Genomic DNA, 27,668 nt, shown 5'->3' with positions numbered 1-27,668 from the left:
GATTCCCGAAAATCTTGCTTACTCCTCATCGTCCTCCTCAGCAGCAGCGCCCTTCTTGGCCTTCGCCGCGGCAACCCACTCCTGAGCCTTGGCCATCACCTTATCCCGACCCTTGGGGCTGATCTTCTCCTCCCAATCGGCCCACCTCTTGAACCACTTCATCGCCTTCTTGGGCTTCAGGCCCTTGGCCTTGGTACCCCGCTCAAACACGTCCCGGATCGCCGTGGTGTCCGGCTCGGCGGCCGCGACCTCGAGATCCGCCAGCTGGTTCCACAGATCAAACCGCTTCGGCCACGTAGCGAGGATCGTCTCGAACGTCGTGCGGCCGCGCTCGGCATCGCCGTTGGGCGACTTGAACTCGAGGGCACCAAAGGAGGCCATCAGCTGCGCTGTGTGACGCTCCTCCAGGGCTTGGGTCGCGCGGGGCAGGAGGGCGCGCGCGCGGTCGGGCTCGTTCATCGTCACGTGGAGGAAGTGGGCGTAGTTCTCCCATACCTTTGGTGACTTTGACTTGAACTTGGCGACTAGTGACTGGAAGACATCATCCGCTTGCTGTATGGATGCGTTAGTAACGTTTGAGTTCCACGGAGTACTGAGAATGCTTACCTTGAGCTTTCCGGACTGGATGTAAATACTGGCCAGACGCTCGTGAACCTCCTGCTCGTCGTTGTACTGGCAGGCGCGCTTGAAGACTTCCTCGGTGGAAGCCTTGGTGCCGTAGGCAACCTCCAAGTTGAGGTAGGCGATCCAGACGTTGAGCTTCTCGGTCTGTTCTCGAATGTTGATCGTCTTGATGGCGCGCTCGGCAGTCTCGCGGGCCTTGGACAGCTCGCTAACCTTCATCTGCAGAGCCATGTACTCAATCCATAGTTGGGATGAGTCGGGCTGACCCAACAGGAGACGCTCGTAGTCGGTGGCGGTTTGCGGTCCGTGGGCGTCAAGATCGCCTGTACGATCAATCTGGATCTCGCCACCCTTCTTCTTCTCCTCCTTCTTTTCGGTCTTCTTTGACTTCTTCGACTTGGCCTTTGACTCGTTTTCTGAATCGTCAAACGCATCGCCAGTCCAGTCGTACTTGCCAGAGGTGAGACCCTTGCTAGCTGTCGCGTCTTCGTCCATTTCCACGTCGCTGTCCTCATCCTCATCCTCGTCACCGTCTTCGTACTCTTCGTCTTCCTCGTCAGACTCCTCGAGGTTGTCGGTGCCACTAATGGTGAGTTGAGCGCCGCCGTCTCCCATTTCAATGTCAGAGTCCTCATCACTCTCAAGATCCGCACCTCCATCGGCGTCTTCCATATCACTGTCCTCATCGAAGTAGCTAGGCTTGAGGCCAAATGTGATACGCCTCCTCTCATCGTCCACTGAGAGAATCTTGGCCTTGACCACATCGCCCTCGTTGTAGAGCTTGCGGGCATCCTCAACGGGCTTCTCGGCCATCTGACTGCGATGGCACAGGCCACTGACGTTGAGGGAGTTGTCGACTACGATGAATGCACCAAACTCCTCGACCTTGCGGACCTTTCCGGTCACGATCTGTCCCTCCTTAACATCCTTGTACGTCACGGGGGGCGTGTAGTCGTTCTCAACCACGGAGGCCTTGAGGCTAAGCTCGACCTGGCTGGTAGCGGCGTCGACGTTGATCACTCGGCCCTTGACTAGTTGGTCAACTTGGAAGGCGCCTCTCCAGTCCTTGATGTAACGATCAGACAAGTTACCAATCTTGACCAAGGCAGAGACGGTGCCGCCGAGTTGCACAAAGACACCCTTGTCAGTCACGTTCTTCACAAAACCGCGAATAATGTCTCCAGAGGCAATCTGGGACACTCTGGTGATTTCGCGATCCGCGACAGGCGACGTGGAGCTGAGAATGCGGGAGGGTCTGGTTGACAGTCTGAGTCTCTTGTCGCCCTTATCAACCTCCACCACAGAGATGCGGACAATTTCGCCTTTGTTGTACTTGAGGGTGTTGGCTTCGTCGTAGTTATCGCAGAGATCAACCAAGTGAACTGGTCCCGAAACAGATTCACTAAGCTTGATCATGACGGAGCGGTCGTTAACCTTGGTCACTCTGCCGGGGAGGGCCACATTCTTCTTCAGGGAGTCCCAAGTGACCTCAGTAGAGCCGGTGGATGATCGAGCTGAGAGGTCCAAATGTCCCTTCTCAGCATCGACCGAGACCACACGGACCTTGAGAGCAGAGCCAACGGGGAAGTGCTTCTCGAGATTGCCAGCGTGGGAGAGGTCGTCAGAAACGTCCATGATGCCGATTCTGCCGCGGACAGTGGGTGAGATGTTGACCCACAAGCAGTTCTTGCCGTGGTTGTTGACAAAAGCGATGTGAGAAGAGCCGACCTTGATCTTGTCGTAGGCAAGGAGTTCGACCTCCTCAGTCTCGAGGTCGCTCTTCTTGGCGGAGAACTCGATGACGGAGTGTGTGGAGCGGTGGGAGAAAGGCAGGAAGCGGTAGTTCTTGGAGTCGTGAATGCCGATAGCGCGGACGCGGATGATCTCGTTCGCCTTTACCTTCTGCAGAGGGTTCTTGCGGTTGGTGATGTCCTCCCACTTGTCGAAAAACTGCGACACGTCGATACGGCCCTGAATGTTGTCGGCAACTCTGACGTTCAGCTGCGTGTTCTTGACGGACATGACCTGGGCGTTGAGAGTTGTGCCGAGAGCGATGTCGTCGAGTGTCTTGATGCTGTCGTCGACAGAGTTTACGGCGGACTCGGATACAGTGGGAGCAGGCTTGTCGGCCGAGGCTGGCGCAACAATGATGCGGTTCTGCTCAGGGTTGGAGGACACAATCTGGACCTCGATACTCTGGTACTTGCGCATGCCGAATGCCTCCTTGTCTTGCACATCCTTTGGCAACTTGCTCTTGGGGAGGATGGCGGTGACGTTGCCACCAAACTGAACGTAAACAGCGTGAGGGCCAATCTCCCGGACGTAGGCAGGCGCGGTAGCACCGGCAATAGCATCCTCGACGCTTGTCAAAAGCGTGCCGTTCTTGCTGGCTTCAATGAAGCTAGGCTTCTGGGTAAGGATAACAGCACGTCTGAGCTCGTTCTTGTCCAAAACCATCAGCTCCGTAAGAGTGTTGCCGACATTGATGCGCTTCAGAGCGGCCTGGGTCTTGCTGGCAGACTTGTCTGAGAGGTGACCAGTGCGGATGATGGCCTTGAGACCACTCTCCTCAAGATCAACGTAGACCTCATCTTCAGTCTTCTGGCTGACCTTGGCAGAGACGATGTCGCCAATCTTCAGTGCCTTGAGCGCAGCCTGCTTGTCTAAACCGAAAGCCGAAGGATCCTTGCACGAAACAATCATTCTGCGGTCCTCGGGGGTCACGCTGAGGACGTGAACGCTAACGACCTGGCCGGCACGGAAGTGCTCTCTAGGGTCCTTGATGTAGGCCTCGCTCATCTGTGACACTGGCAGGAATCCTCTAACACCGCCAAAGAACTCGAGCTGAGCACCGGCGGAACCGATTTCTGTAATTGTTCCCGGAGTTTGCAGACCCACCTCAACCTCTTCGAGGTTCTTGATAATTGGCGCATCCGAGTTGACCAAAGTTTTCTTCAGGGTAAGGCGGAGCTGGCGCTTTCGCGGCCGCACCGAGAGCACTCTGGCCTTGACGGTAACTCCTTCTCTGAACTTCTTCTCGGGGTGCTGGAGTTTGACGTCGGCGAAATGTGATTCATGCACGTAACCACTGATGCCTTCGGCCAACTTCACGATCAAGCCGCTAACACCGTTCTCGCCAATAATGACCTTCTCGATCTTACCAGTAACGACCTCTCCGACGGGCACATCCTCAAGACGGATGAAAGGCTGGTCAAGAACAGTCTGCTCAAATGACAACAAGAACATGGCATCCAGAGGGCTGTAGCCGACGACTCTGCCGCGATGTGTTGAGCCAACCTTGTGAGGGCCGCTGCTTTCGTACAGCGCATCGACCTTGCCGTCCTTCACGCGAGAAATGTGAACAAACCCGGAGATGCCAGGAACGCCAGTGTCAACATAGAGACCGATCTCAGGCTCGACATGGCGTACAGTGCACTTTTCCACAAATGAAGCAATGGGAAGCAGGTCAAGAGGAGCCTTGGCTCTGCTGCCTTTGCCGGATGACTTCGGCTGCATAGAGACGATGTGCGGCAGCAGAGACATACCGAGCTTGGGCTCTCGCGCAGCCGGGAAGTTGCAAATGATCCTCGCCTTAACGCGGTTGCCCACTTTGTACTTGGCCTCCAAGTCGACACCCTCGGGACCAACGCCTGAGTGAATCAAGTCGGCGGTAACCGGCAAGTGCCCGAGGAGCTTGCCCTGCAGACCTCGGCTGGTCACTTCGGTGAGCAGAACATCGGCGAGGGAACCAGGCAGGAAAGAGTTGATCGTCGGAGCAGTGGAAGCCACAAGCGAGGTGTTGCCCAGCTTGAGAGGGTCGGTTGACAGTTGGACGATAATGCCGGTAACGCTCTTCACAACACAGAGGCAGACCGCGCCTGGTCGCAAGCTGGCCTCATCCATGTCGGGGCCGACTTCCTTTTTGGCGAGGAAACCCTTCAGATCGCCCTCAATACCCAAGTCCATCTCGTAACCGTGATCTTGGACGCTGGTGACTGACGCCATGAGCGTTGTGTACCCGACAACCTCGTCACTGGAGATGCCAGTGTTGGCGTCGGTGGGCCGAAGGGAAAGTTCGATGCGGCGCTTGGGCTTCCCGGTGCCGGACTCGTCTGCGGTCGACAGAACATGTGCGCGAACATACTGGCCGACCTTGAACATAGACTTGAGGTCAATGCCCTCGTCGTCTTCGTCCTCCTCCTCGTCTTCGCTTTCGTCGGCGGCGTCTTTCTCGAGCTTGGAGTTGATTGTGTCCGAGATCGAAGCGATTGACACATGTCCTGTAAGATTGTTCGGCAGTGCGATCGTTAGTTCGACCGGGTCGATTGTGCTAATCTGGCCGAGCACCAGAGAGCCCTTCACCAATCGCTAATCACTGTGTTAGCTACATTTGATGCAATGAGGGCATGAATGCCATACCTTGAAGTTGAGACCTTCAATTTTGACGGCATCCTCATCTCTTGCAGGCTTCATATCTTTGGTATCCTTTGCTTTCCTCCTCTTCTCCTTCTTTGCCTTTCCCTTCACATTCGTGTCGAAGAGTTCGGCCTCTTCCTTTGCGGCGTCTGCCTTCGCCTCCATGGTGATCTGCTTCTGCTCGAGGGGCGTAAGAACGCTGCCGCCTCCACGGGGGAACAAAGGCTCGTCGTCCTTGAGCAGCGCTGAGACTGCGGGAGCCCGGGGCGCGGGAGCATCCTCAGTCGTTTTCTTGTCCTTCCTTTCCTTGGTGGGAGTATCGCGCTTCGAGGGCCGGGACACCTTGGAGGCCTTTGCCGCTTTCGATGGAGGAGTACCCCCAGGGGCATCCTTTCGCTTGAGAGAGCTCATTGTTGTGGTTGTGCCCAAAAGTCAGTTGCAATTACTTGCAACAGTCCTGGACTCGATATTGAGATCGGAGAGGAAGAAAAAAAAAAGGCCCAGGGACCTTTCTTGCGACTACTCCACTCAAAACATTTTTTTCGCCTTTGGGCGCGGGATGCAGGCCGATAGCCGATAACGATAAGACATGGCTTATCGGACCCTCCACCAAAAAGCGGGCGACTGCAGGTGGGCACTGGCCGCGCTGGGGAATGGTCATCAACCTAATGGAAGCCGAGGTGGCGGTTAGCACTGCCAGTCAGGTACCACCGTAGAGGGACTAATTACCTTATCTAATCAGCAGGGTGTCTTTTGGAGGGGCTGGCCGCCTGACCACCCGACCAGAGGTACCGCTGGTACGTAGGTGCTCACCTCAGTACGGATAGCGCCAGGTTGCGCCTGAACACTGATCCCAGGTCGCCCGCCAAACGTGGGCGCCACCATCCTAGGCAACTCATTCAACAACGGCCAGTTGGTGTCGTTTTCCCACCAGCCTCCAACACCGAATTCTCAAAACGAACATGCGGCAGATTGACTTTCAACCTGCTCGTTCGACTTTCTCCCACGACTAAATCTCCTCTCCGCCATGTCTCCTCGAAAGCGTCAGCGTACTACTCCATCTGCGCCGAGCTCATCGAGTCCACCGCCTGCGGCAATTGCCCCTGCGATCCCAACGTCGGCTACGTCACAGGTCACGGCCGTCTCAGAACCTGCGAACCGCCCGGCGCGAGAGATGCCTTTGATGAGGGACAGAAGCGGCAGCGAGACGAAAAACACACCACAAAACTCACAGAAACAGGTGATTTTCTTATTCTAGTCGACTACAAGCTAGGGGGGCTGAAATACTAAAATGAAAAAGCAGGTTCGCAAGGCGCGAAGTTGGTACGGCTCTTGGCCACGCGTCCCAAAGACCTCTGCATCGACCCAACTGGCACGAGAAACAATCTTTGGAGGCACTTCCAAACCCTCCAGCATACCCGACTTTCGAAGATTTGACACCAAAAAGAGCATCGACTCGGCGAGTTTCGACGGCCCGGCAGATTCATCAGCATCATTACCACAGATCCCCGAGGACGGCGCTGCGACGCCGGAAGTAACCGCGACTACCAAGAAGGACGGCGCTGGTGCCATAGCGCAGGGTTCATCGACAGATGCTAGTAAACCAGGAGAAGGAACACCGGCGAAAGTCGACGATACGAACAAGACGATAGAAGAACGGCAAGCGCAAGGCATCGAACCCCCGGCTACAACTTCAGGCTGGTTTGGGTGGCTAGCACGGGCCCCAGTAACAGAAACACAATCGTTCACGCCGGTAGAAGAGGTACCGAAGGAGGCAGATCCCGTTCCAGAACCCCAACCAGCACCATCAGTCGAATCACCAGCCCCCGAGACCCCCGTCGAAAACCCAGGTCCCAACCCTCCCTCATCGACAAACTCTTGGTTTGGTTTCTGGTACTCGAATGCCCCTGCGACAGAGAACCCCACAGACTCGGATACCCCAAAGCCCACGGAAAACACCGAGATGCCAAAGGGACCCGAGGAGCCGGTGAAGCAGTCCGAAGACGTGGTCATGGAGGACGCACCACCACCGAAGACAGAGCCTGCCAAGACACCTTCGGCCGGTTCCACCTGGGCCTTTTGGTCTAGAGACACTCGTCCGAAAGCTGAGGGAACGAAAAGTCAGACAACGCAACCAGAATCAGGCGAGCTTGCGGTTATGGGACAGGGATCTGAAGCGCATCCAGAGCTCACGGGAATGAACGTTGAACAATCACAATCAGATCAAACAACGAAAGACGGGAAGAATGCCAAGACCACCAAAGATGCAAAGTCGTCCAAGAGTTCCAAGGCGGGTACCGCGTCAGCACCGTCAACGTTTGGAAGGAAGAGTAAGAGAAACCGTCCGCAATCGATGGACTTGGACGTACCATCTAGGTCTGGGACACCGAATCGGCCGGAATCAGTGGCCTCGTCGAAGGCTTCCTTGGCGGAAGCCACACCAAAAGAACCGCCCCTGAAACCAGGCACACCAAAGGCTAGCCCAAGCCAAGAAACACTTTCGAAGGCAACTCCTCCGAATCTTCTATTACCCTCATTTGGGATTACTTACCGGATGAAAGACAACCCATCCATCATCAAACAGATCACCTCATTGTTGCTTCGTACTCAGCAATCTCCGGTGAATCATGTTTATAAAGTAAAGGAGACGCCCAAGATCAAGAAGGCCATCGCGATTGGCGTCCATGGACTCTTCCCGGCGATGTATCTGAGAGCTATGGTCGGGCAACCGACAGGAACATCATTACGCTTCGCCAACCTCGGCGCCGAGGCCATCAGGAGATGGACCGATGCTCACGGTTGCACCGATTGCGAAATTGAAAAGGTCGCTTTGGAGGGCGACGGGAAGATTGCGGACAGGGTAGACAACCTGTGGAAGCTTCTTCTTAACTGGATCGAGCACATCCGCAACGCAGATCTCATTTTGGTCGCCAGTCACTCCCAAGGTGTGCCTGTCGGAGTCATGCTGCTGGCGAAGCTCATAGATCTGGGCATCATAACGAATGCCAAGATCGGCGTTTGCGCCATGGGTAAGTCTTCAAGACCACGCACCTGACATCCCCTACACCCTGAACTGTAACTGACGTCCGCAGCCGGAGTCTCGTTGGGTCCGTTCCCAGACTACAAGTCGAGTATGGGAATCCTGATGGGAGCCGCCAATGAGTTGTGGGAATTTTCAAATCCAGACAGCGAGATTTCCAAGAGATACGAGCACTCGCTTAAAGAAGTTCTCAAATACGGGGCGAGAATCACATACATCGGCAGCATTGACGACCAACTGGTGCCGATGGAATCAGCCATTTACTCACCAGCATCTCACCCCTACATCTACCGCGCCGTGTTCATCGACGGCCGCATCCACGCGCCAGACTTGTAAGTGTATTTGCTGCCAATGCCTTCAACGCACCGCTAACACACTCCTGTAGCATCGCCCACCTCGTCGGCTTCGCCCTCAAACTCCGCAATCTAGGTGTCTCGGACCACGGACTGATAAGAGAACTCTCCACGCCGCTCGCAGGCAGCCTCTACTCGGGCGAAGGCCACTCGCGTCTCTACTACGACGACCAAGTCTACGACCTCGCGCTCACCCACGCCCTCGAGACGTCCGACGTCCGCCCCAACGTGCCCGCTACCGTCGCCCACCGCCGCGACTCGACGGGTGCGGGGGCCGGGGCCTCTGTTGCGAACCCGAACCCGTATCACCTGCCGTGGATAATGCGTGGCTTGCTGGAAGAGAACTTTGTTCGTACGGAGCTATCGTCCGAGACGGAGGAGTTGTTGAGGCAGTTTGATGACTGGAAGCCTGTCACGAAAGCGCTCAAGGATGTCAAGTATCGGCTGGAGGCCATTCGATCGAAGTTGTGAGACAGCCATCATGGGGATAAAATTAACCATGTCCTGCTGAGAAGAATTGGGGTTTGAAGGGCATCCCGCAATCCTTATTCCTCTCTTCCTTCACCTTTTTCTTTTTGTCTCTTTTTGGAGGGGAGTTTAGCGGCTAAAGATTGATGAGATGGATTACCCGGCGTTTCTTGTCATGCTTAGGGGAGGGAAGACGAATACCTAGACTAACATACACTTTACAACCATTACACGATGCTTGGTGTCTTTACACTTACGACGGCCAGGACAGATATTACAATGTACACAAATTCAATACTCTATTTAGACAACTATCCGCATTTCCCGTTGTCATGATAACTTGACTAGAGCTAATGGCCACTGAGTTTTATTCACCAAGTAGAATGAGGTAGGACATGGTTTTTCTTCGCGTTCAAAAACAAGGGGGATATTCTTTCCTACACTGCTGCTGTGAGAACACAAACTCGCGCCTCATCTCTTGTTCGATAATTGCCCAGCCAAGCCATTAAATACTCTTTACACTTCACCCCCACACAGCCCTTTCAGACTCTTTCTTTTCTTTTCTATGATACAATCATGGCCCCTTTTTTGGTTCGCCATCTCTATGCCCACACAGCCCGCCGTTTGCTACAATCTATCGAGACAAACCATCCCTAGGCGACAAACAGCACCAAGCAAGCAGCCTTTACCGCTTACCCAACTGCCAGTCGCAAATCGTATTCTGAATCGCCTCCCACTCAATAGTATGCGTGCTGACACCATGCGCCTGCGCCTCCTGCAATACAACCGTCGGCGCCCCGCTGCCCTGGCCCGGGTTCTCCACCAACCCGCCGACAACAATGCGCGCCACGCGCCGTAGGTCCTCGACCGTCAACGCCTCAATCTTGCGACACATGTCCGTGACGGGAATCTTGCGCCCGTGGACCTGCACCTGCCTACCCAGGTCCTCGAGCTCCACCATACGGCTCTCGAGGTTCATGAGCAGACTCGAGCGGAGCTGGTTCTTGGCGCGGTTCACCTCTGCCGCCTTCAGGGCCGAGAATCCCGTGTCGAGGGTGAGGGCGCGGAGTTCGCGGCACATTACGTCGAGCATGCTCGCCGTGCGGCCGGGGATGCAGCTGGCGGAGATACCGAAGAGGCCGGAATCGGTGTAGGAGTGGTTGAAGGCGACGCAGGATTCCACCCAGCCGTGCTGGTTGAGCACGTTTGTGTAGAGGCGGGAGTACATTCCCTTTCCGGGCCCGCCGGCGGAGAAGGAGCCGCCGCCGCCGAGGAGGGTCTGCAGGGTTGCGAGGGCGTAGATGTCGTCCGAGGAGATGGGGAGGCCCTCAAAGGCGAGGTGGATGTGGGTGAAGGTTGGGAGGTTCGGGTTCAGGGACGGGGGTTGGGGCGGGAGGGAGAGGAAGCCGCCGGTGTAGTGGGCTGGTGAGTTGATGCCGTAGAGCTGGGATGCGCTGCCGCTCTGGACGGAGGCGTTGTTTGGTGCTGAGGTGGAGAGGTTCTTGAAAAAGGGGACTTTGGAGAGGAGTTTTGAGGGTTGTTGGACGGGGGAGGAAGAGGCTGAGGCGGAGGAGGATGCTTCCGTTGATTCTGAGGCCGCGGAGCCGATGGAGGTCTCTGAGCCTGTCCTTGAGAGCGTAGGTTCTTGGTAGGAGGCCTGCATGTCGCCAAAGTATTGCTCCGCTAGCTTAACCGCCTCGGTGTGCTCGACACCCGCAAACGCGACGACGATACGCTCAGGGCGGTAGAACAAGTCTCTGTACCGCTTAATCGTTTCCCTCGAGATGCTACCGAGGCGTTCCTCGGGGCACAGCAGGGGGTTGCCGAGCGTGTTGTCTTTGAAGGCAGCCGTGTGAACGAGCTCGGGCAGAATCAGCTCCGGCTTGCTCCAAATCTCCTTGATCTCGTACTCGGCGGTGCCGAGCTGCTCGAGCACCTCATCTTCAGTGAGCTTTGGGTCGCGAATCGTCTCGGCGAGCAGCCCAATCGTCGTCGGCACGGCGCCATTGAACGTCGCCGCCTGGTACATCATGCTCTCTCTCGAGCTCGCGCACTGGATGTTGCCACCGAGAGCCTCGACGGATTCGAGCATATCGTCTGCGCTGCGGCTGCCCGTCGACTTGAACGCCAGCCTGTCCATGATGTGACTGACGCCCCGTAGGCCGGCATCCTCGTACCGGGAACCGGCATCAACGTAGACGCCTACGCCGGAGAAGGAACCCGGCAGCGCTTCCGAGGCAACGCGCAGGCCGTTTGGGAGGGTTGTAATGGCATCGAGATCTGTCGGCTCTTTCGGGATGGCTTCGATGATCGTTGCGAGTCCCCGGCGGGAGAAGGGCGTAGAGGTAGAGGGGCGGAAGCTGGTGGTAAGAAGGGGCGATGAAGAGGCGACCGCGCGCCGCGGGAGGCGCGTCGCTAATGATCGAAGCATCGTATGGGAGGTCTGCGTTGTGTACTTCGGGTTATCGATCAGGCTGTACGCGATCAATGGTGATCCCTGGCTGTCGTTGGTTGATGGTGCGCGATTGCGAGGCTACGAAAAAGTTCGCTGTTCACAGGAGTTGACGCATCCAATTCTTGGTGCTTCTTATCGCCTTATCGTACCGGCACCATCGGTTGTTGTGGGGTATCGCTCTCGGCCAATGAAATTGCAGACGATGCATCCAGCAACGAGACGTAATTTGGGAGTCGCGCCGCTCGTATTCCGCGAATTGCTTCTCCTGACTCGGAGATCTCGTAAGCACATGGCAACACACAGTCCCGTCCTTTGAAGGAGACGTGCACAACTTTGGTAGCCCAGTAGTTGATGTACAGTAGAGATCAAGTTTCAGTCCATTAGAGGATCGAATAGTAGTCGCACAAAGCAACATATTGTAACAATAAGACGAGTATCAAACGCTCGCCAGTTCTGTATTAGAATAATGCTATGAACTCATTTGCTGGCGTGCGAATCTCCTTGATTCGTGTAGCAGCCGCTGTCGTAACTGACGTAGAAAATGTCAGCCCTCCCACTGAGACCGCCTCCTCAAACCCAGCCGAGAAGTCGCAAAATAGCTCTGTTTCGCTGTGGCTAGCATATAGCGGTCCACAATGCATTCAAACGCCATACACCGTTCCACGCCTTCGCTCATGCAACCTGTTCACGCAGTCTTTCGCAACGGAAAACACATTTCTGCTCTGTCTCTCTCTCGCCGTCTCCGTAGCAGGGGTATGCGTGTCCGTGGAGGTGAGTCACTCTATGTTAGGGGAGCCCAAGACCTCTGCTTCAGGCCGGTGGTTGGGTGTCTCCCTGTTATGCCTCTCCGTAGACGTCTAGGCCGGCTCTACCGGTCTACTTCCATCTCGGCGGCGGCATCAAGGCTTCGCATACCGTTGGATGCCTCCGCAGCACGACGCCCTGCACTACCGTCAAAGACCCAAGGCCCGGCATCGTTACGCGGGGTAATAGGACCCTCGGTAGCGTTGACCAAGTGGTTGCCGATAGGCGAAGGAGTGCGGGTATCTCGACCGCTACGAGGTACAGCAGCCTGAGCCATGCCCACTGCAGGGATGGGAACAGGTGGAACAGAAGTATGAGGCGCAACAGTTCTCGGCGCTTCTTCTGGAGCTTCGGCGACAGTTCGAGCGCGGTCCAATGCCACCGTAAAGTCCATAGCATCATCATCGGTGCCGATTTCAGGGAGTTGAGGTCTCGAGCTGGCCACAGTCGCAGGGGCTGCCAAGGGGGCAGTCGCAATTGACACCGTCTCCTTGACTTCTTGCTTTTGTTGTTTTTGTTCAGGCTCCTCATCTTCCTCCATCTGCTCCCAATCTTCTTCGGGGTCCTCAATATCGGCTTCGAGATCTGCAGCCATGCGGCAGTTTGGACAGACGAAGATTGGGTATTGAGGAGAATTCAGCAGAGACCGGATGCACTTGAAGTGCCAGGTATGCGAGCAAGGCGCCACGAACAAGCACTGGCACGGCTATAAATCAATTAGCTTGCTTGCCCTCAAGGAATGTGGGGGGGGGGGGGGGGGGGGGGGGGGGAGTGCCGTTCATACGGCGGCTACATACCGCGATAGAGTTGAGACAAATTGAGCAGTCCTGTGTCGAGGAATTCGCTGAGTTGGCTGCTGTCATGTTCCGCAACCGTTTGTGCGTCGCCATGCTGCATGATGTAAGCGCCAGTACGAATACAGTCGAAAAACGGCTTGACTTACTTGAAGGTGTTCAACTTGTTCTGCCAGCCTCTGTTCAGCTCCAACCTCATCTTCACGCAGCGGAAGATCATTTCCTCGCCACCTTTGAAGTCTATTCCCAGCTGCACAATGTCGCCATCGTTGACAGGGAAAGGCTTCGATTCCGTTCCCGGGGGACTCAGTCGAATGTGGTTGAGAAATGTGCCGGAAGAACTCTTGACGTCCTTGATGTACCATTTACCCTCGTCATACCAGAATTCGCAATGACGGCGACTCACAACTTTGCTCTTGAAACCAACGGGCGCGGCCGAAGGGGTGTTGTTGGGAATATTGGGCTGGTTATCTCGCTCTGAATAGCGGCCGACCCTGATGATGTCGCCGTTCGAGGGCAGCGTTCTGGAGACTGGAGGGAAGGTCAGGCTGGGACGTGTCGCGCGGGGATCATAGTAGGCAGAAAATCGGATCGAAGGTAGATTTTCGGGCGCGGGGGAGGCTGCGGCCGGGGCATCGCCTGTCGTAGAGGCGCGTGCTCTCGTCATGTTTGCAGCTTCAGCGTCGTTGGTCGACTGCGGCTGCTGGTCAGATTGCTGCCGAATATGGCTGCTACTGCTGCCGCTGGCAATGACGTCGTCGAGAATGGAGGGGAGCGCATCCACTGGCGGGTGTTCAACAGCAGGCGAAGAGGGCGTGGTGGAGGCCTTGTTCGCGGAGGAAGTTGACGATGAGGGTGACTCCTGTAATGAGGCGACGAGTGACAGAGGGTTCAGATTGGTGTCGGCGTCGGAGCGACGGGGGGTTGAAGTAGGCGAATAGCTGAGAGAGCGCTGCAGACCGGGGGTTGGGCGACTAGAACCTGAACGACTGTGGTGGTTTTGATTTTGAGTTTGAGTTTGGGTCTGAGAGTGCGGGCTGGAGCCGGTGTTGTGGTGAAAGTGTGAGTGGGCGGCGGCGTGGGAGTGGGAGTTTGATGTTGGAGAGTTGGAGCCCTGACTGCTGTGTTCTCGGGACAAAATATGATTTTGAGTGTAGCTGCGGAGATAACTGAGGCCTCGCAGGCGACTGGATCGTGTTGAGGGTGAAGCGGGATTGGTGACAGACGTCGGCACGGGGCCCACGGTCGGTGGCGATGCGACTGGTTGTGTAAACATTTGCGCCTCGAGGGGGAGGGGAGCCTGGGAGGGAACGGAGAATGGGTGGTGTTGTTAGGCTGGGACTGTTTTGGCTGGTGGGTGTAATAAGCAGTAGTGGCCGCCGCAGGGTTAGAATCCGTCTGGAAATCAGGCGGTAGTGTCGCAATGGTGCCGGCTCTCGACTCGTGGGTTTCGGCTGGCGGTCTGGCTGACTAGCTGGCTGAATCACTGGGCGTCGGCGGACTTGTCTGAGTGACCTATCTGCGTGTTGTTTTGCCTTGTCTCTTGGGGTGCAAGTAGAGAGCGACGGGTGTCAAAGGCTGCGGGAAGAACGTGATGAAAGGGGTGAAATAATAAGAGACAGAAGGGAGAGGGAGTGGGGGAAGAGCGGGTTGTGTTTGCTTGGAATGTCGCTGTTGGATCCTGTCTAGAAAGCAAGCTACGGTGCTCTCTCCTAAGGTATTCTGTATTCTGATTTCGTCTGTCGAGGCGTGAAACTGTAACGAGGCAGGGCGAGGTTGGACAAAGGGACCAAAGGGACGAAGGGGACCAAGGAGGAATCGTCGAGACGGGAGGGAGATGGAGGTAAGGTCCGAGGGTGGAAGAAAAAGAGAGAGAGAGATGAATGGTGTTATGGACCGAGAAAAGCAGATTACGTCCAGGATCAGGAAAAGGACCTGGGGAAGACTGTTTTTTTAGTCTGGACGACTGCGGCAGGCCTTACAAAGTCGGACCTGGTGGAAAGTTGCAAGTGAAGGATGCTGAATGTCTGTGGTGCTCGGCTGGATTGGGGAAAGGGTCAGTATTTCGGCTTTGGAGCCAAGAAGGACGGGCGTCGAGTTCTTCTTGTTGCTCGTCGTAATCGTCAGTGTCAGTCCCAGTTGGGTCAAGTGGCTAAAAGGAAGAGCCCGGACAGCCAGACGGACTAGGCGTGAAAGCAGTGCGCCGCCGCCGTGGACGGTGAGGTTGGACGAAGAAAAAGGTACTTGCGGTGGTCCTGGATGAAAGTACCTTGGCAGGGCACGATGGAGGGCGGGAGACACGAGACGAGTAGTTTTTAGGTGTATCCTGTTAGGTGTTCACAGACTCTACGGATAGAGTGCTTCGTACTGAGGCAGGAGGGCCGTACCTTGGGTGGGACGCAGCTAAAGAAGAGAGAGAATTGGTCTGGATGCTGGCGGCGATGAAGCAAGGGCCTCAGGGACAGGGCAGCTGGGCAGTGGAAATGGCACGCAGTATCCGTACTAACACTAACAGTAGCAGTCCAGGTCAGGTAGGCATCCGTACTTGGACGTAAAGACAACAAGTCGGGGTCCAGCCCAGTCGGTCAGGTTTTCGTTGGCGCGCGTGCCACTGTTTTTTCTTCCCTCTGCAGGCTCTGCTACTGCTTGGTGGGTGAGGGGGGGTGTTTATGGGGATAATGACGACGTCTAGCAAGCAACAGTAAAAGACACACGACCAGGGCGAGGGCCGTATTGGTGTGGCAGTTGCCGTACGGTAGGGGTCGCGCCTGGAGATGTGCGTGTTCTCGTCTTTCTAGGCCGAGAATGGCAGGGGACGTTATTGTTGCGGCGTTGCCTTTGGTTTAGGGCCGGACAGAACTGAAAGACTGGCTGGAGTGAGGGGACGTAAAGGCGAACCAGGGCCAGGGGTGCAACAGACAGGATGCGCCTGGATATGCTTGCTGCAAGCGTGTGGGTTGTTAGCCGGGATATCCAGTGGATGCGGACTGGTACGACGTAGTAAGGGTACGCTATTGTTCGTGGCTACAGATACAGATGGACGTCGGTGTGGCACACAGTTGCTGATGGGAGGAAATGCCGTGACCGACGACGTCGATGATGTCTAATGATGATACAGCGATGAGGCTTACGTTGCTGCCAGTTAGTGACCCGGTGTCTCTCCCGCCGGTCGATGGGTGAAGAACTGGAACACATCAATAACCACATGGACGCTGCTACCGGAGGGATGCGTATCGAGAGAGTCGTCTCGGATTCTGCATGCGCCTTGAGGTGGGCAGTCAAGTCAGTCTTTGAAGAGATGCGCGGCTGCCATGTACAGAATAGTTAGAAGAAGCAACGAGAACGGCGGAGCACAGACACATGGCAGGGTCATTTGGGTTGGGGGTCTCAGTGTCAAGCCAGCGGCAGCCCAGCTCCGGGAAGCTGGATCAAAGTTGGATCAGACTCCCGTCCCGTCATCGGAGAAGAACAAGATGGCCGGAGAAGATACACCGGATGCGTCGCCAGTCATCTGGAGGGTTGAGTTGAAGTGAACGTTCAACGCAAAAGAAGCTCAAAAAAAGGCATTTGCCTTAGATTTGGTTGGGATGTTGTGACGTGAGGTAAGTTGAGGTACCTTCTACCTCAGGTAAGGTAGAGCTTTGAATGGAAGAGACGGAAGGAAGATTAACGAGGCATCGGAGATACAACGGCCCTCATCGGCGAAGGGCGGCGGAAAGATCTGGGAATCTGTGGAAAGTCCGCCCAAGCGCACCTGCCTCACCTTGCCTTCACAACGCACTCGCACCTTCTTCATCCAAAGTTGCATTTTGGCTTTCTCGATCGTCAACCACCAGGACCACTCAGAGTTGGACAAGGCAGGTGCTCTGTCTCGCCTTCTTTCCGCGGAAGCACGGGGCTGCAACACGAGACGAGAGAGACTTTGAAGGTGCTAGGCAAGCACGCAAGGTACCTCAAGTTTTAAGTCAATGGAAGGCGGGAGCACGGGACTGAGAAGGTATCTGCATCTGCGAGATGGCCAATGCTTCAGATCCCGGGACGTGAGGTAGGCACGATCATCTCAAAAGGGCATCGGCGACCAGAGTGCACGGGTTGGCACCAGCCAGGATGTATCACCATCTGCAATGCCTCTCCCCATTCTCTGTACAAGGTGCCTCATCACTGCCCATCAAGGCCAGGGCATCTCACGATCTTTGCTGCGAGCTTGTCATCATTTATGGATACCTCAATGCAAGGCAAACACAATGACAAAATGGCATCTAATATAATGCTAGCACTGCTGGGCGACTAGAGGTAAATGAATGAGGCAAAAAGGGGGTCGGCAACGGCCAAGCAGTTACTAAGACTGCATTACGATACCTTCCCGCAATGCTCCATGAACATGATCCATCGTGACTTGTACCTGCCTTGGCCGAATACGACGGCGACTCCCGCCCAGTGCGCCTGCCTCCTTACACATGAGAGGTCTTTCCAAGTTTTCCCATCAGATGTAGACATCGGCAGAGGAAAGAACGCGCCATGTTATTTCCGGCCCTCCCGTCGCCTACCGTCATCTCTCCACCAAAAAGAGGGAATGAAAACATTGTCTCCGTGAACACCATGTTGGTGTCCATCAGCCCTGGAATAACGGCACAACGGGGCCATCACCAGCCTCCTGAACCGCAAAAAAAAAAAAAAAAAAAAAAAAAATTCTGGGCGTGACAAGGTCAGCTCACTTCTTCACCTTGCTCCCACGAAGTCCACGCATTCCTCGCGGCCTAATCTACGGATATCTCCCCCCATGGAAGATGACTGCAAAGAGCGCCGCGTGAGTGGTTTGAGGCACTTTGGTCTCCCCGTCGCCCTCAAACCTCCAGGCTTTCCATGGTCAGTACGCTGCACGCGAGAGACAATGGCGAACCATACCCTCAGGGGGCTGTTCGCGCTAACGCAATCACCAGATTAGCGTCCACCCAGCTCCCTAGCTCCCTGAATAGACCCTTCGAAGTTCGACCCTCCGCTGAGGGTTGCGTCCGAAGAGTCGAAGACCATCGACTTTCCCATGCACCCACCGCCCATGGTTACCTTACCTAACCGAGAAGATCAAGGTACTTTGCCCAAAGTTCCTCTGTCGCCCACGAGCAATGGGTGGGAACCCCAGGCCCACCGACTGGCACCGAGGCGTGTGACCGAGGACCCCCGCCACCTCCGTCCGTCACTCTCTTCCTCCCATGCCGTCCTTTCACCTGGGCCGCCATCGTGGTTGGGTCCTGGAAATCTCTCCCCGCCGGAAGTCCATCAGAAGGCTGGGAATCCCACCTCGACTTTGTGGCGCCCTCATGCACAAGGGCACAAGGATCTTACTGTATCCAAGAGTCAAGGCAAATCACCACTTTCACGACACCATGGCTCCCTGCCTGTGTTGATCGATGGCCGTTTCATCACAGACTCTCTCCAACATGGATGAAAGCTGAATGACGATGTGGGAGTCAACCCTGCCATACTCAGGAATGCGGTCCCTCTACCCCCCTTTGCCACTGACTCGTCCGGTCCGTCATCCGCTGTCCCGAGCCTCATCCGACTCACCACCAACGCTTGTGACACTGCGAAAACAAAAGCAAACTCTAGGACATGAACATTCCGTTCCGCCTTACCTCTCAAGACCAGATGGCAACCGTCTTGGCGGAACTAGAACCACAATTAAGAAATTTTCTAGAAGGCCGAGAGCTCATCAGAAACACGGATCCGAACCCGATCCTGCATGCTGAGACCAACGAGCGAATTTCCGCTTGTCGCCTCGCCTTGCCTCGCCACCTTGAGTCGGCTTCCTCCTTGTCACGAGAAGCAATTGCCAAGACCTCCCACTGGCGGCACATGCCTCAACTCATGCACCCTCCGATTCTTCTCCGGGGCCGAGCGTCCGTATTTGCCTACAGCTCGCTCTTTGTGGGAACCTACTCCCGGACGGCTGCTTTCAATCCTATCACTGTTTTGTAATTCTCCATTTTCCAGTCGCCTTCATCTCATCTTGGCCAAATGCAGGCTCAACGCATGCCCAGAGATGAGGATCTAGATCCGCCTTTCCCGGCATCTCGGTTACAATAGTCAGCGCTTGATCTCGCTCGATCAAGGAGACGCCACACGCCAATGACCGGTTGCAACCAGAACGTCTTACGTACCTGGGCATACTCGACCACTAACACAGCGGATGGTCTAAAGAATTCGGCCAAATGCTACTCAGAAATGTTTCTCCATGCCCTCCATCACCAGCGACTAGGGCGTCACAGAACAAAAATTACTATTCAATGTCAGCCACCCACAGGCATCCACGGAAACCATCTCTGCGTAAAGATGAACCTGCTTCAACCCGTTCGTGCTCATGCTTTGTCACTCCCGAACAAACATGTTCAGAAAACCCTTTGGCGCATAGCAAGGCATATCGGACCGTCGTCGCCCCCATGCGCAATCAATCCTCTGGGATGGTGTCCCCAGAACTTACCTGATTCATGAAGACCTCCCGCCAAAGCCGCCCTAGGTTCAACCTGGACCCTCACTCTCTGCATTGCTTCCTTGTGTCCCATCTGAGACCACGGCCCCCGGTGCTCCTCGCTTTGTTCTACCTATGCAATCTCGCTGCCAAATGGGGCGTTCGTTCCTGGGCCAAAATCCAATTGTTTGCCCCTCGACAAACAGACATTCAAAGGCAAACAGCATCAAATCCGAGCCGCAGGACTATCTTAGCTCATGAGCACCCGTCTTCGAACCCTGGAGCCCGTGTCGGCGCGGCGGCGTGCCCGTCTCCCGTGGTTCGCCCACGTGTAGATCGATCTATCACGCGACCTCTTCATGCCCTCTCTTCACTCAATCTTGCAAAACGTGCCAGGTAAGTTGGACTCACTAAAGGTCTCAAGACTCCCAGCTGTGTTAGACATCTGCCAAGCGAAGCCGTATCCGGAAGCAATCGTCAAAGAATAGACGCAAGCCCGTCAGACAGCTGGACGATCCGGCACATCTAGCACACTAGGACTTGGCATGGCCTGAGTTTTCCCTTTGGCATAATCGGCTGTGAAGAATTCGACAAAGCTAGAAACCACGTTACGCGCACGCACGTCCTGGCCCGGGGAAATCCTAGTTCCCGACCAGCCGGTGTGCAAGCTTACCCCGGATCGACGACGGCACCAATTCCCATTTGTACATTGCCTCAAACGTAAACCTTCAAGGAAGACCTCTCATCTTCGACAGTAGCCGCGGAGCATCACCTTAATTCTGCTCAGATTACGTATGTTAATAAGGGAGATTAAACCACCGGCGACGCGGCGACGACCCCTTTTAACCCTGACACCCCCGCCCCCTCTCCTTCGTCTGATCTCATCATCCTTCGTCCTCGAATAAAGCGTCAAATGCTTCGCCTACCTCGCCTTCGCAAAAAAACAATCGCCAGCCTCACTTCTTGAAAACCGCGGCTCCGAGCTTCTCAATCTCCCGCCCCTCCTGCGTTCCCCGTCCCGCCGCCTCGAGGAGCCTACCCCACGCCTCGGCGTCCTTGAGCTTGACCGCCTCCTCCGCCGCCTTGACCCGCATCCCGCACTTTTCGTACATGGTAATCGTCGTTCCCGGTTCCAGACCCGTGCACTTTGGCACAAAGACCGCCGCCAGCCGCGGGTTGCCCGCCTGCAGCGTGAGGTTGTAAAACGGCTGCGCTCGGAGGTTAGCCAATTCCTTTCCTTCGTCCGGTTTACAGTAGAGTGTAATTCCGACGTGTCACGGAGAACAACGGATTGCCGAGCACGCGGGTTTCTTCATGGTTTTGTGACAGTGTGTAGTAGATTGTAGAATGTGAAGAAAGAAAAGCTTACCTCCCACCCAATCGGGCTTTTCCTCGTCTTTGCGAGCTCTTCAATCTCGGCCCAGTCTCGCTTTGCAACGAGAGCGCGTAGTCTATTACAAAGAAGAAGGTAGGGGTTAGCAACTGTATAATGCCTCCCCTGTCTTGGCAAGGGGATAGAGAAAGGTAGCCGAATGTACAAGAAACCGAGGAAGACAAGGGCACGAGAAACAGAAATCACCAACCTAAGCCACCAAGCAACCTTCTCCGGCACCTTGAACTCGCTCTGGATCTTTGTCGCGCGCTTGTGGTACCCCAGCCGGATAAGCTTAAACATGGTCTCGTTGACGCTGAGCCCCGTGAACGTATCGGTGAGGTCGCGGTCAAACGCCTCCTGCATCTTGAGCAGCGTCTGCGCCTCTTTGAGAGCATGCACCTCGAACGATGCCTCACGGGAGTCGGAGAGCAGCTTCGCAGCAAGGGCGAGCTTGTCCGATGCCGTGCGCGCGTCGGCCTGGGCGAGGGACTCGCGGATGAAGACGCTTGCGCCGTCGACGCGGCGGTCGTCTTGGTAGTGCAGGTCCTTTAGGAGTGCGTTGTCGCCCTCGCGGGCGGCCGAGGACTCTACGAGCGCGGTGGCCGCGGGGCGGGCGTTGATGGTGCGGAAGAAGGCTGCGAGGGGGAGCTTCTTCTTGAGCTGGAGGAGGACGGTGTACATTAGGTCCGTGTCGCCGCTCTCGATGGCCTTGTCGAGGGCGAGCTCGTCTTCTTCCATGCTAAGGAGGAGGGGTACCTGGCGGCCGCCGCGGGGTTCGTGGTTGAGGAGTTCGGTGGCGAGGCGGCCCCGTCCCTCGTCGTAGGCTGCGCGGGCGATTTCTTCAAACGAGATGCCTGGTTTGCCTGAGAGGCGCTCGACGACGAGGCGGCATATCGTGTCGTCGTCTTCGGTGCCGGAGCGAACTTTGGCAGAGGCCCAGTGGACGTAGATGCGGTCTGTGGGGAGGCGGAGGTAGCCCGCGATCTTGAGGGCGAGGAGGTACTCGTGCCGGTTGATGAGCCTTTTGAGTAGACCTTCGGGGGTGAGGCGCTGGTACTGGTCAAAGGACAGGGGCAGGCCGACCTCGAAGAAGCGGACGGCATTGAGGACGCGGAGGATCTCGCACATGTCGACGAACTCGTCGCTGTTGTAGATGTCGAGGACGGACTTGCCAAAGGAGGCGGCCTTGAGAAGCTGCTTCTGCCAGTGGACGCTGAACTCGCGGCCGGCGGCGTTGACGCACGTGTCGACGGCCTCGGTGAGGTTGGCGCGGATGAGCTGGATGTAGTCGTCTGCTTTTGGGGACTGGAGCTCGAGCTGACCGACGGCGTCGAGGAGGATGGAGGCCGCGGAGGACTCTGCGCGGGTGCCGAAGACGTCTTCTGTGGCGCGAGGGACGCGTTCGAGGAAATCACAGACGTCGTTTGTGATGAGTCTTGCGCCGTCGTGTTCTAGATGGTATTGTTAGATGATGTTTATACACTGAGTGAGTTGTCCATCAACGTACCAGAAATGACGTGAACCCGTCCATCGTAAAAGAATTCGGCCGTCGCGCTGTCGGGCCCGATGATGTGCACCTCGTCCTCCCACGCAATCAGCGCATCGGAACCGCACCATTCCACATACTTTGGCGGGATCCTCGACTGCGAATCGTGCTCCACCAATCGCTCCTGAAAATCGCTCGATATAACATGCGCCTTGCCCGTCTTGGTATACAACACAATCAGCCTCCCATCAGGCGAGACGCTGATGTGGCTAAACGGCCCGATATCAAGGAACCGATCCTCGCACTCGGCCGCGTCGGCAACGTAGACGGTCTCCCCGATACTCAGCAGTACCTCGACGGACCGCGAGAGCGTGTGGTCAGGCGAGACGACGGCCCACGCATGGATCTCGCCCTGGTCTTCCCGCGGCGCGGCGAGGACCTTGGGCCGGGGTTCCGCGTACGAGGTGACGGAGACGAGCGCGTTGCCCCCGAGCAGGGCGACCATACCCGTCTCGTAGAACCGGCACCCGATGACGCCGACCTCGTCTGCGCCGTTGCCGAGCGAGAACTGCGTGAACTCGCCCTGGAGGTCATACACCCTCACCGTGCCATCCGCCGTGACGACGAGTAACTTCTCCTCGCCGCCCTGCACACTCGCCCATCCTAGCCCCTTGATCGTGCCGGAACCCTGGTCCCATGGGATCCTGCGGAGGAGTTTGCCGGCGTACGAGTAAATGTCGATACCGGGTTTATTACTGGAGGCTCCTGCCCCTGTACCAGTCTTGCTGGTAACGGCGCGAACGGCCTGGATCTTGGTGTCGTCGCGCAGGAGAGCGAGGGCGCCGCCGTAGGGCGCACCGGCGACGATGTAGTTGTCGAGGTCGAGGTCTTGGTCGAATACCTCGGTGTATAGCTGGACTTTACGGTACCATTTTTCGCCGACGTTCTCCCATCCTGCCGCGGGGTGAGACGCTTCCATCATGTCATCTTCCTCATTCGCCCGGGCCTTGTCCAACAGATATCGTGAGCCTGTCTTCAAATCAAGCGTGGCTTTTGTCTTTGGAACAGTTTGGAGGTTTCGATATGTGAGCTTGCGATGATGTTGGAGGCCTGGTTCTGATGTTGATTTGAGACCGAGGTATGAGATGAGTGAGAAGTGAGGTTGAAGGTATGAGCTTCTCTACCACCCAAGCTCTCAATGAGCTAGAGGTACGGTACCCCAGGCACCTAGGTCGAATGGAGCTTGCGCCACGAATTACAGGAGATCAGCCTCAATTCACCGCTGGGACCGGCTAATCACCGGCTTCAAGGAGCTGCGTCATTTCCCCAGGGCAGGCAGACGATAGGAACCCCACCAAAGGATGCAGTGCGCCGATAAGACAAAGAGACCCCAGCTTGGTCACCCTTTGACACCGGGCCCAGAGCAGGTGACGGACTGCCTGCGGACAACCATGCCCTGCGACCGCGAAGGAGCCTGGCTGTTCGTGTCTGGAATGTAAAACGCATGCGCCGTTCCGCCAACATAATCCACCTCAGCCAAGAAAGGAACACAAGAGCTATTCCCGTCATTGTTCCCAGGTCTAGCTTCTGTATCGACTCCATGGGGAATTACAGACAGCTGCTCAGATAAATGTAACCCACGATACAGCAAACAACCCCCAGCTCTCCCCTCCACCCCCACCAAAATTCGCCCATCATGGCCGACTGGCGCTCCGAATACCTAGCCTCCATCCGGGAGCAAGAGAAGAACAACCCCGTAAACCTCGAAATCGTACAGCTCTGTAAGAACCCTCAACCCCTCCAGCTCCTCTTCCGCATCTCCAAGACTAGCAAACTGAACCTACCACCCTGTCCTCCACCAGGTTCCCAGCTCTCCGACCATGTAGCAGCCCTCGAAGCCGAAAACCAAGTCCTCAAATCCAAAACCGCGCCCGAAAAGAAGGGCAAAACCACAGCCTCCGAGAAGTCCAACAACATATTTCCTCCCCCTTCTTCAACAACAGAAATAACAAGCTCCTCCGACCCGACCATCGTGCAGCTCCAGCTCCAACTCGCCGAGGCCCTCCGCTCAAACGGCACCCTCAAAGACCGAGCCAAGCAAGCCGAGGACGAGGCACAGACGCTACGAAGCGAACACAAGGAAGACGCGAGAAAAGTACGCAGCCTGACGGTGGAGAATACAGCCCTTACAACGAAGTTGCGGGATCGGGAACACGAGCTGCGGGAGAAGCGCAAGCTGGTCGAGGTAAATAGTGCAATGCCATGTCACGGTGCTTCCTTGATCTTTGTGAATACGGGGGGAAACTTGGCAAAACGGTGGCCTGGGACAAATTAGCTGACTCGCGCGTCGTCCGCAGAACGTACAAGACGAGATGATCACGATGAACCTGCAAATGTCCATGGCCGAGCAAGAGCGGGACAAGGTCAAGAAGGAGAACAAGGAGCTCGTCGATCGGTGGATGAAGAGAATGGCCCAGGAGGCCGATGCCATGAATCTCGCAAATGAGCGCTGATGATGCGGTCTATTTCGTGTATAACCTCCCCTCCACCCACGCCACGCCACGCCCCCCTCTCTTTTTCTCTCTCTCTCTCTCGATGGCTGTCTGCCCGGCTGACATGCTCTATGGGGAGTTGTAAAAATTTCTACAGGTAAATGAACTCAACGCTAATTCCTCTCCTATGCCAGTATTCCTTTTTTTTTCCAATGCTTTTGTCCTTTTTCTTTTTCTTCTTTGGTCCTTCCATGCACAATGTATAACACACATTGCAGCTACTGCACAAGTCCCGTGGGACATCATACGGCGTAACGACAGATGCTGATGGGACGAACAGCCGCCTACTTCCTCGTCGATATGCAATAGTTGCCGCCAGCGTTGGTCCAGCTGACATAGTTACCATCCGGACCACCCTCAGGATAGGTCAGATGCTCGACCTCCAAGATGTTGCTCGCAATGTCGTTAGCGTTGCGCGTTCCCTGGTCGTTGACGAACGACTTGAGCGACACAATCTTGCAGCCTTGCTTGAGGTCGAGGAACATGTTGACCAGCTCGGCGTTGAGCTGCGGGGTGAAGGCTTGGTTGTTGACGAGGACGACGTCGGCGCGCTTCATGGCTTCGTGGATGCGGGTACACTTAGTGAAGTCGCCTCTTTCGAGGTTGACTCGGCCGGGCAGCAGACCCCACATCTTGCAGCGTGCGCCAAACTCCTTCTCCTGCGCTTCGGCAAAGTCGCACGGGTTCTCCATCATTTCGCAGCCCCAGCTTTCGCAGCCGATCTCGAGCGCGGCCTGGAACACCACGTTGCCCACGCCGGAGCCGAGATCGACAAAGACTTGGTCTGACGTCATCCGGGTCTTTTCCTGTAGGATATCGGAGATAAGCCTGTACGCTAGTTCGCCATAAACATTGTCGGTGCCGTTTTTATACTGTTTCAACTTTTCCACGTCTGGTGATACTGTGCGGTCGTACACCTGGGTAAGGATGAACTCGACCAAATCCCTGGGCAGCCCGTGTATCTTGTCCAGATTCTTACGTATTGTCCCGTCCGCCGCAAGAGTGCGAATTCTCCTGTTCGCATCGTTGAGCGCCGACACGAAACCGTGGAAGTCGTTTGTGTTTGATGCCTTTCTGAGCCGCCGTATGAAGCCGTTTTGCTGCTCTGTGAACTCTTCGGCCTGCTCTTCGGTGAGATATACGTTGGCGACGAACCCGACCACCGTCTTGATGTCCTCAATCGCATTGATGATACCCTTGTCGTTAATAAGCTCGTACCTAGTGAGGGGTTAGCGATACCGTATCATAGTCACCACTTGAGATTGAAACCTACTCTTCCGCCCCGTAATTGCTCGGGTATTGCAGTCGTACTCTGACACTGTCATCTGCTGTCGCACCGAGCGAGCGCGTGGCCTTGGGACACTTCTTGAGGTTGGAAATTTGGGCGGCGTGAATCAGCCGACTGAGGGGTTTCGCGTTGTCCTTGAATGCGCTCGACCGGGTCAACAAGCGCTGGGTGTCTACAAACTGCCCATCCTGCGTGCGCTGCCGCTTGCTAGGCTCATGCTTCAGGAACTCTTCGTAATTGTCATCGCCGTCAGAGTCGTTGTCGAATTTGGGCTGCGACGGACCCGCGCTGCCGACCTTGCGCTTGCGCTCGCTGCGCTTCTCGTCCGAGGAGGAGGAAGGGTAGGGCGAGGCGCTCTGCTTGCGGGAGAGGAGGGATTTGGCGTTTGGCTTGGGCGATGCGCGCGGGGAGGCTTTGGCGGAGGATGTGGAGGATGTCGCGTGGGCGAGCCTTGGGCGCGGCTTCGGGGCGGTGGCTACTTTCTCGACGCGGATTGCTGCCGGCTTGGTGTTGAATTTGTTCTTCCCACCAAGGATCGGCATGATGGGCGGCGAGGGCGACCGTCAAAGGTCGGGGTGGGCGGGAGGAAGGGGAGAGGTGGGCGTTGCGCGCGTGACTCGTTTGAGTGTTGAGGTTCTCTGTACCTGTCGCTGCTTGAGTGGGGCGGATTTCCGTGGGCGTGAATGAGTGGGATTTGTTGAATGAAGTCAATAGGTATTGTATAGCGAATGGTGAAGGAATGAGTGTGTCGTCAGCAGGACTGTTCGCTTCGTGACATGGTTTGTCTCAGTTGCACGACGGAAAGACGTGGTCAGAGGGGGAGGGGTGGGGGATCGGAGGAACGGGACGGAGGGAGAAGAAGTGAGGTTTGGAGTGAGACGAGACGGGACACGAGGCGATTTTTCGGAAGAGGACGTGGAAATGGGGCCGGGACGTGACTTGGGAAAAAAATGGAGTGGGCCTGCCTGACCAGTGACCCAGGACCCCGAAAGTTGAAATTCCCCGGCCCAAGGGGGGCGGAATGAACGGGCAGGAAACAACTTCAGCATCCGGACAGCCCACCGAGAATTTGTGATGACTAAGACGCGAGAGAACCAGTTTGCTGGGAAGTGCCCAGACGGCAAGTGTGCGCAGGCAACCCAAAGTCAGGCCGGGCAAGTGCAGGCGAACCAGACAGCCAGATTGCCCAAACTGGTGCACATATGTTCAATTCCCCCATGTCTACTCTTTGCGCCTCATAGGCTTCAGCGGCACAGCGCATCCAGTTCGCCTCGATGCAACCTCGAAGCATCCCGTCGCAGAAACGAAGGGAACGAGAGGTGCAGCTAAACTCCCCAACCCAGAACGTAAGGTGCTCCAGTTCGCCCTGCACCTTCCTCCGTGCCGTCAGTCTGGTTTGGTCGAACCCCACTTTCAGGGATCCACTGCGGATGCCGCGTCAGCCGACCTCGACGTGCAGGACCTCTCAAGCTGGACGGGTCTGATTGGCTGCCTGTCGGGGGAACACTCCCCGGGCCGCTGCTCCCCAAAGCTTTCAAGTTTAGGTC

General features: G+C 56.1%; 8 protein-coding genes across 8 annotated transcripts; 3 read left to right on the top strand and 5 right to left on the bottom strand.

Annotated features, from left to right (window-relative positions):
- Positions 1-18: 18 nt before the first annotated feature.
- BDP55DRAFT_638739 (S1 RNA binding domain-containing protein) lies at positions 19-5,451 on the bottom strand (the record flags this gene model as incomplete). The annotated part of the gene is made up of 2 exons (XM_060573153.1): positions 19-4,992; positions 5,044-5,451. 2 exons carry the CDS (start codon positions 5,449-5,451, stop codon positions 19-21), a joined length of 5,382 nt encoding a protein of 1,793 aa, XP_060422172.1.
- A 223-nt stretch (positions 5,452-5,674) lies between these two features.
- Positions 5,675-9,189, top strand: BDP55DRAFT_685740 (uncharacterized protein). The gene is made up of 4 exons (XM_060576472.1): positions 5,675-6,280; positions 6,344-8,069; positions 8,133-8,412; positions 8,466-9,189. The coding sequence occupies exons 1-4, from the start codon at positions 6,068-6,070 to the stop codon at positions 8,902-8,904; spliced, it is 2,658 nt and encodes an 885-aa protein (XP_060422171.1). The 5' UTR covers positions 5,675-6,067; the 3' UTR covers positions 8,905-9,189.
- Positions 9,190-11,452, bottom strand: BDP55DRAFT_685738 (insulinase). The gene has a single exon (XM_060576471.1). The coding sequence runs from the start codon at positions 11,330-11,332 to the stop codon at positions 9,587-9,589; it is 1,746 nt and encodes a 581-aa protein (XP_060422170.1). The 5' UTR covers positions 11,333-11,452; the 3' UTR covers positions 9,190-9,586.
- Positions 11,453-12,224: 772 nt separating this feature from the next.
- BDP55DRAFT_698982 (uncharacterized protein) lies at positions 12,225-14,230 on the bottom strand (the record flags this gene model as incomplete). Its single annotated transcript, XM_060577845.1, has 3 exons — positions 12,225-12,866; positions 12,958-13,051; positions 13,104-14,230. 3 exons carry the CDS (start codon positions 14,228-14,230, stop codon positions 12,225-12,227), a joined length of 1,863 nt encoding a protein of 620 aa, XP_060422169.1.
- Positions 14,231-18,178: 3,948 nt separating this feature from the next.
- Positions 18,179-18,850, top strand: BDP55DRAFT_685730 (uncharacterized protein). The gene has a single exon (XM_060576470.1). The coding sequence runs from the start codon at positions 18,408-18,410 to the stop codon at positions 18,699-18,701; it is 294 nt and encodes a 97-aa protein (XP_060422168.1). The 5' UTR covers positions 18,179-18,407; the 3' UTR covers positions 18,702-18,850.
- A 1,782-nt stretch (positions 18,851-20,632) lies between these two features.
- On the bottom strand, positions 20,633-23,578 carry BDP55DRAFT_438457 (Vps16, N-terminal region-domain-containing protein). The gene is made up of 2 exons (XM_060567569.1): positions 22,303-23,578; positions 20,633-22,246 (listed from the first exon to the last, which is right to left on the bottom strand). The coding sequence occupies exons 1-2, from the start codon at positions 23,261-23,263 to the stop codon at positions 20,733-20,735; spliced, it is 2,475 nt and encodes an 824-aa protein (XP_060422167.1). The 5' UTR covers positions 23,264-23,578; the 3' UTR covers positions 20,633-20,732.
- Positions 23,579-23,977: 399 nt separating this feature from the next.
- Positions 23,978-24,794, top strand: BDP55DRAFT_567291 (autophagy protein 16; the record flags this gene model as incomplete). Its single annotated transcript, XM_060570580.1, has 4 exons — positions 23,978-24,062; positions 24,144-24,246; positions 24,295-24,526; positions 24,639-24,794. 4 exons carry the CDS (start codon positions 23,978-23,980, stop codon positions 24,792-24,794), a joined length of 576 nt encoding a protein of 191 aa, XP_060422166.1.
- Positions 24,795-25,117: 323 nt separating this feature from the next.
- BDP55DRAFT_567286 (histone methylation protein DOT1) lies at positions 25,118-26,663 on the bottom strand (the record flags this gene model as incomplete). Its single annotated transcript, XM_060570579.1, has 2 exons — positions 25,118-26,051; positions 26,107-26,663. The coding sequence occupies 2 exons, from the start codon at positions 26,661-26,663 to the stop codon at positions 25,118-25,120; spliced, it is 1,491 nt and encodes a 496-aa protein (XP_060422165.1).
- Between the last annotated feature and the right edge of the window lie 1,005 nt (positions 26,664-27,668).

Source organism: Colletotrichum godetiae (assembly GCF_030913485.1).
Source record: "Colletotrichum godetiae strain CBS 193.32 chromosome Unknown BDP55scaffold_93, whole genome shotgun sequence".
Taxonomy (NCBI): Eukaryota; Fungi; Ascomycota; class Sordariomycetes; order Glomerellales; family Glomerellaceae; genus Colletotrichum; species Colletotrichum godetiae.
This window is presented reverse-complemented; position numbering and strand designations above follow the sequence as displayed.

Excerpts from the sequence above, each read along its gene's own strand:
- BDP55DRAFT_438457 (XM_060567569.1), bottom strand. The coding sequence starts at position 23,263 with ATGATGGAAGCGTCTCACCCCGCGGCAGGATGGGAGAACGTCGGCGAA. Across the intron at positions 22,247-22,302 it reads ACGGGTTCACGTCATTTCTG|AACACGACGGCGCAAGACTC; the intron begins GTACGTTGATGG and ends AATACCATCTAG.
- BDP55DRAFT_685740 (XM_060576472.1), top strand. The coding sequence starts at position 6,068 with ATGTCTCCTCGAAAGCGTCAGCGTACTACTCCATCTGCGCCGAGCTCA. Across the intron at positions 6,281-6,343 it reads CACAAAACTCACAGAAACAG|GTTCGCAAGGCGCGAAGTTG; the intron begins GTGATTTTCTTA and ends ATGAAAAAGCAG. Across the intron at positions 8,070-8,132 it reads GATCGGCGTTTGCGCCATGG|CCGGAGTCTCGTTGGGTCCG; the intron begins GTAAGTCTTCAA and ends TGACGTCCGCAG.
- BDP55DRAFT_685738 (XM_060576471.1), bottom strand. The coding sequence starts at position 11,332 with ATGCTTCGATCATTAGCGACGCGCCTCCCGCGGCGCGCGGTCGCCTCT.
- BDP55DRAFT_685730 (XM_060576470.1), top strand. The coding sequence starts at position 18,408 with ATGACGATGTGGGAGTCAACCCTGCCATACTCAGGAATGCGGTCCCTC.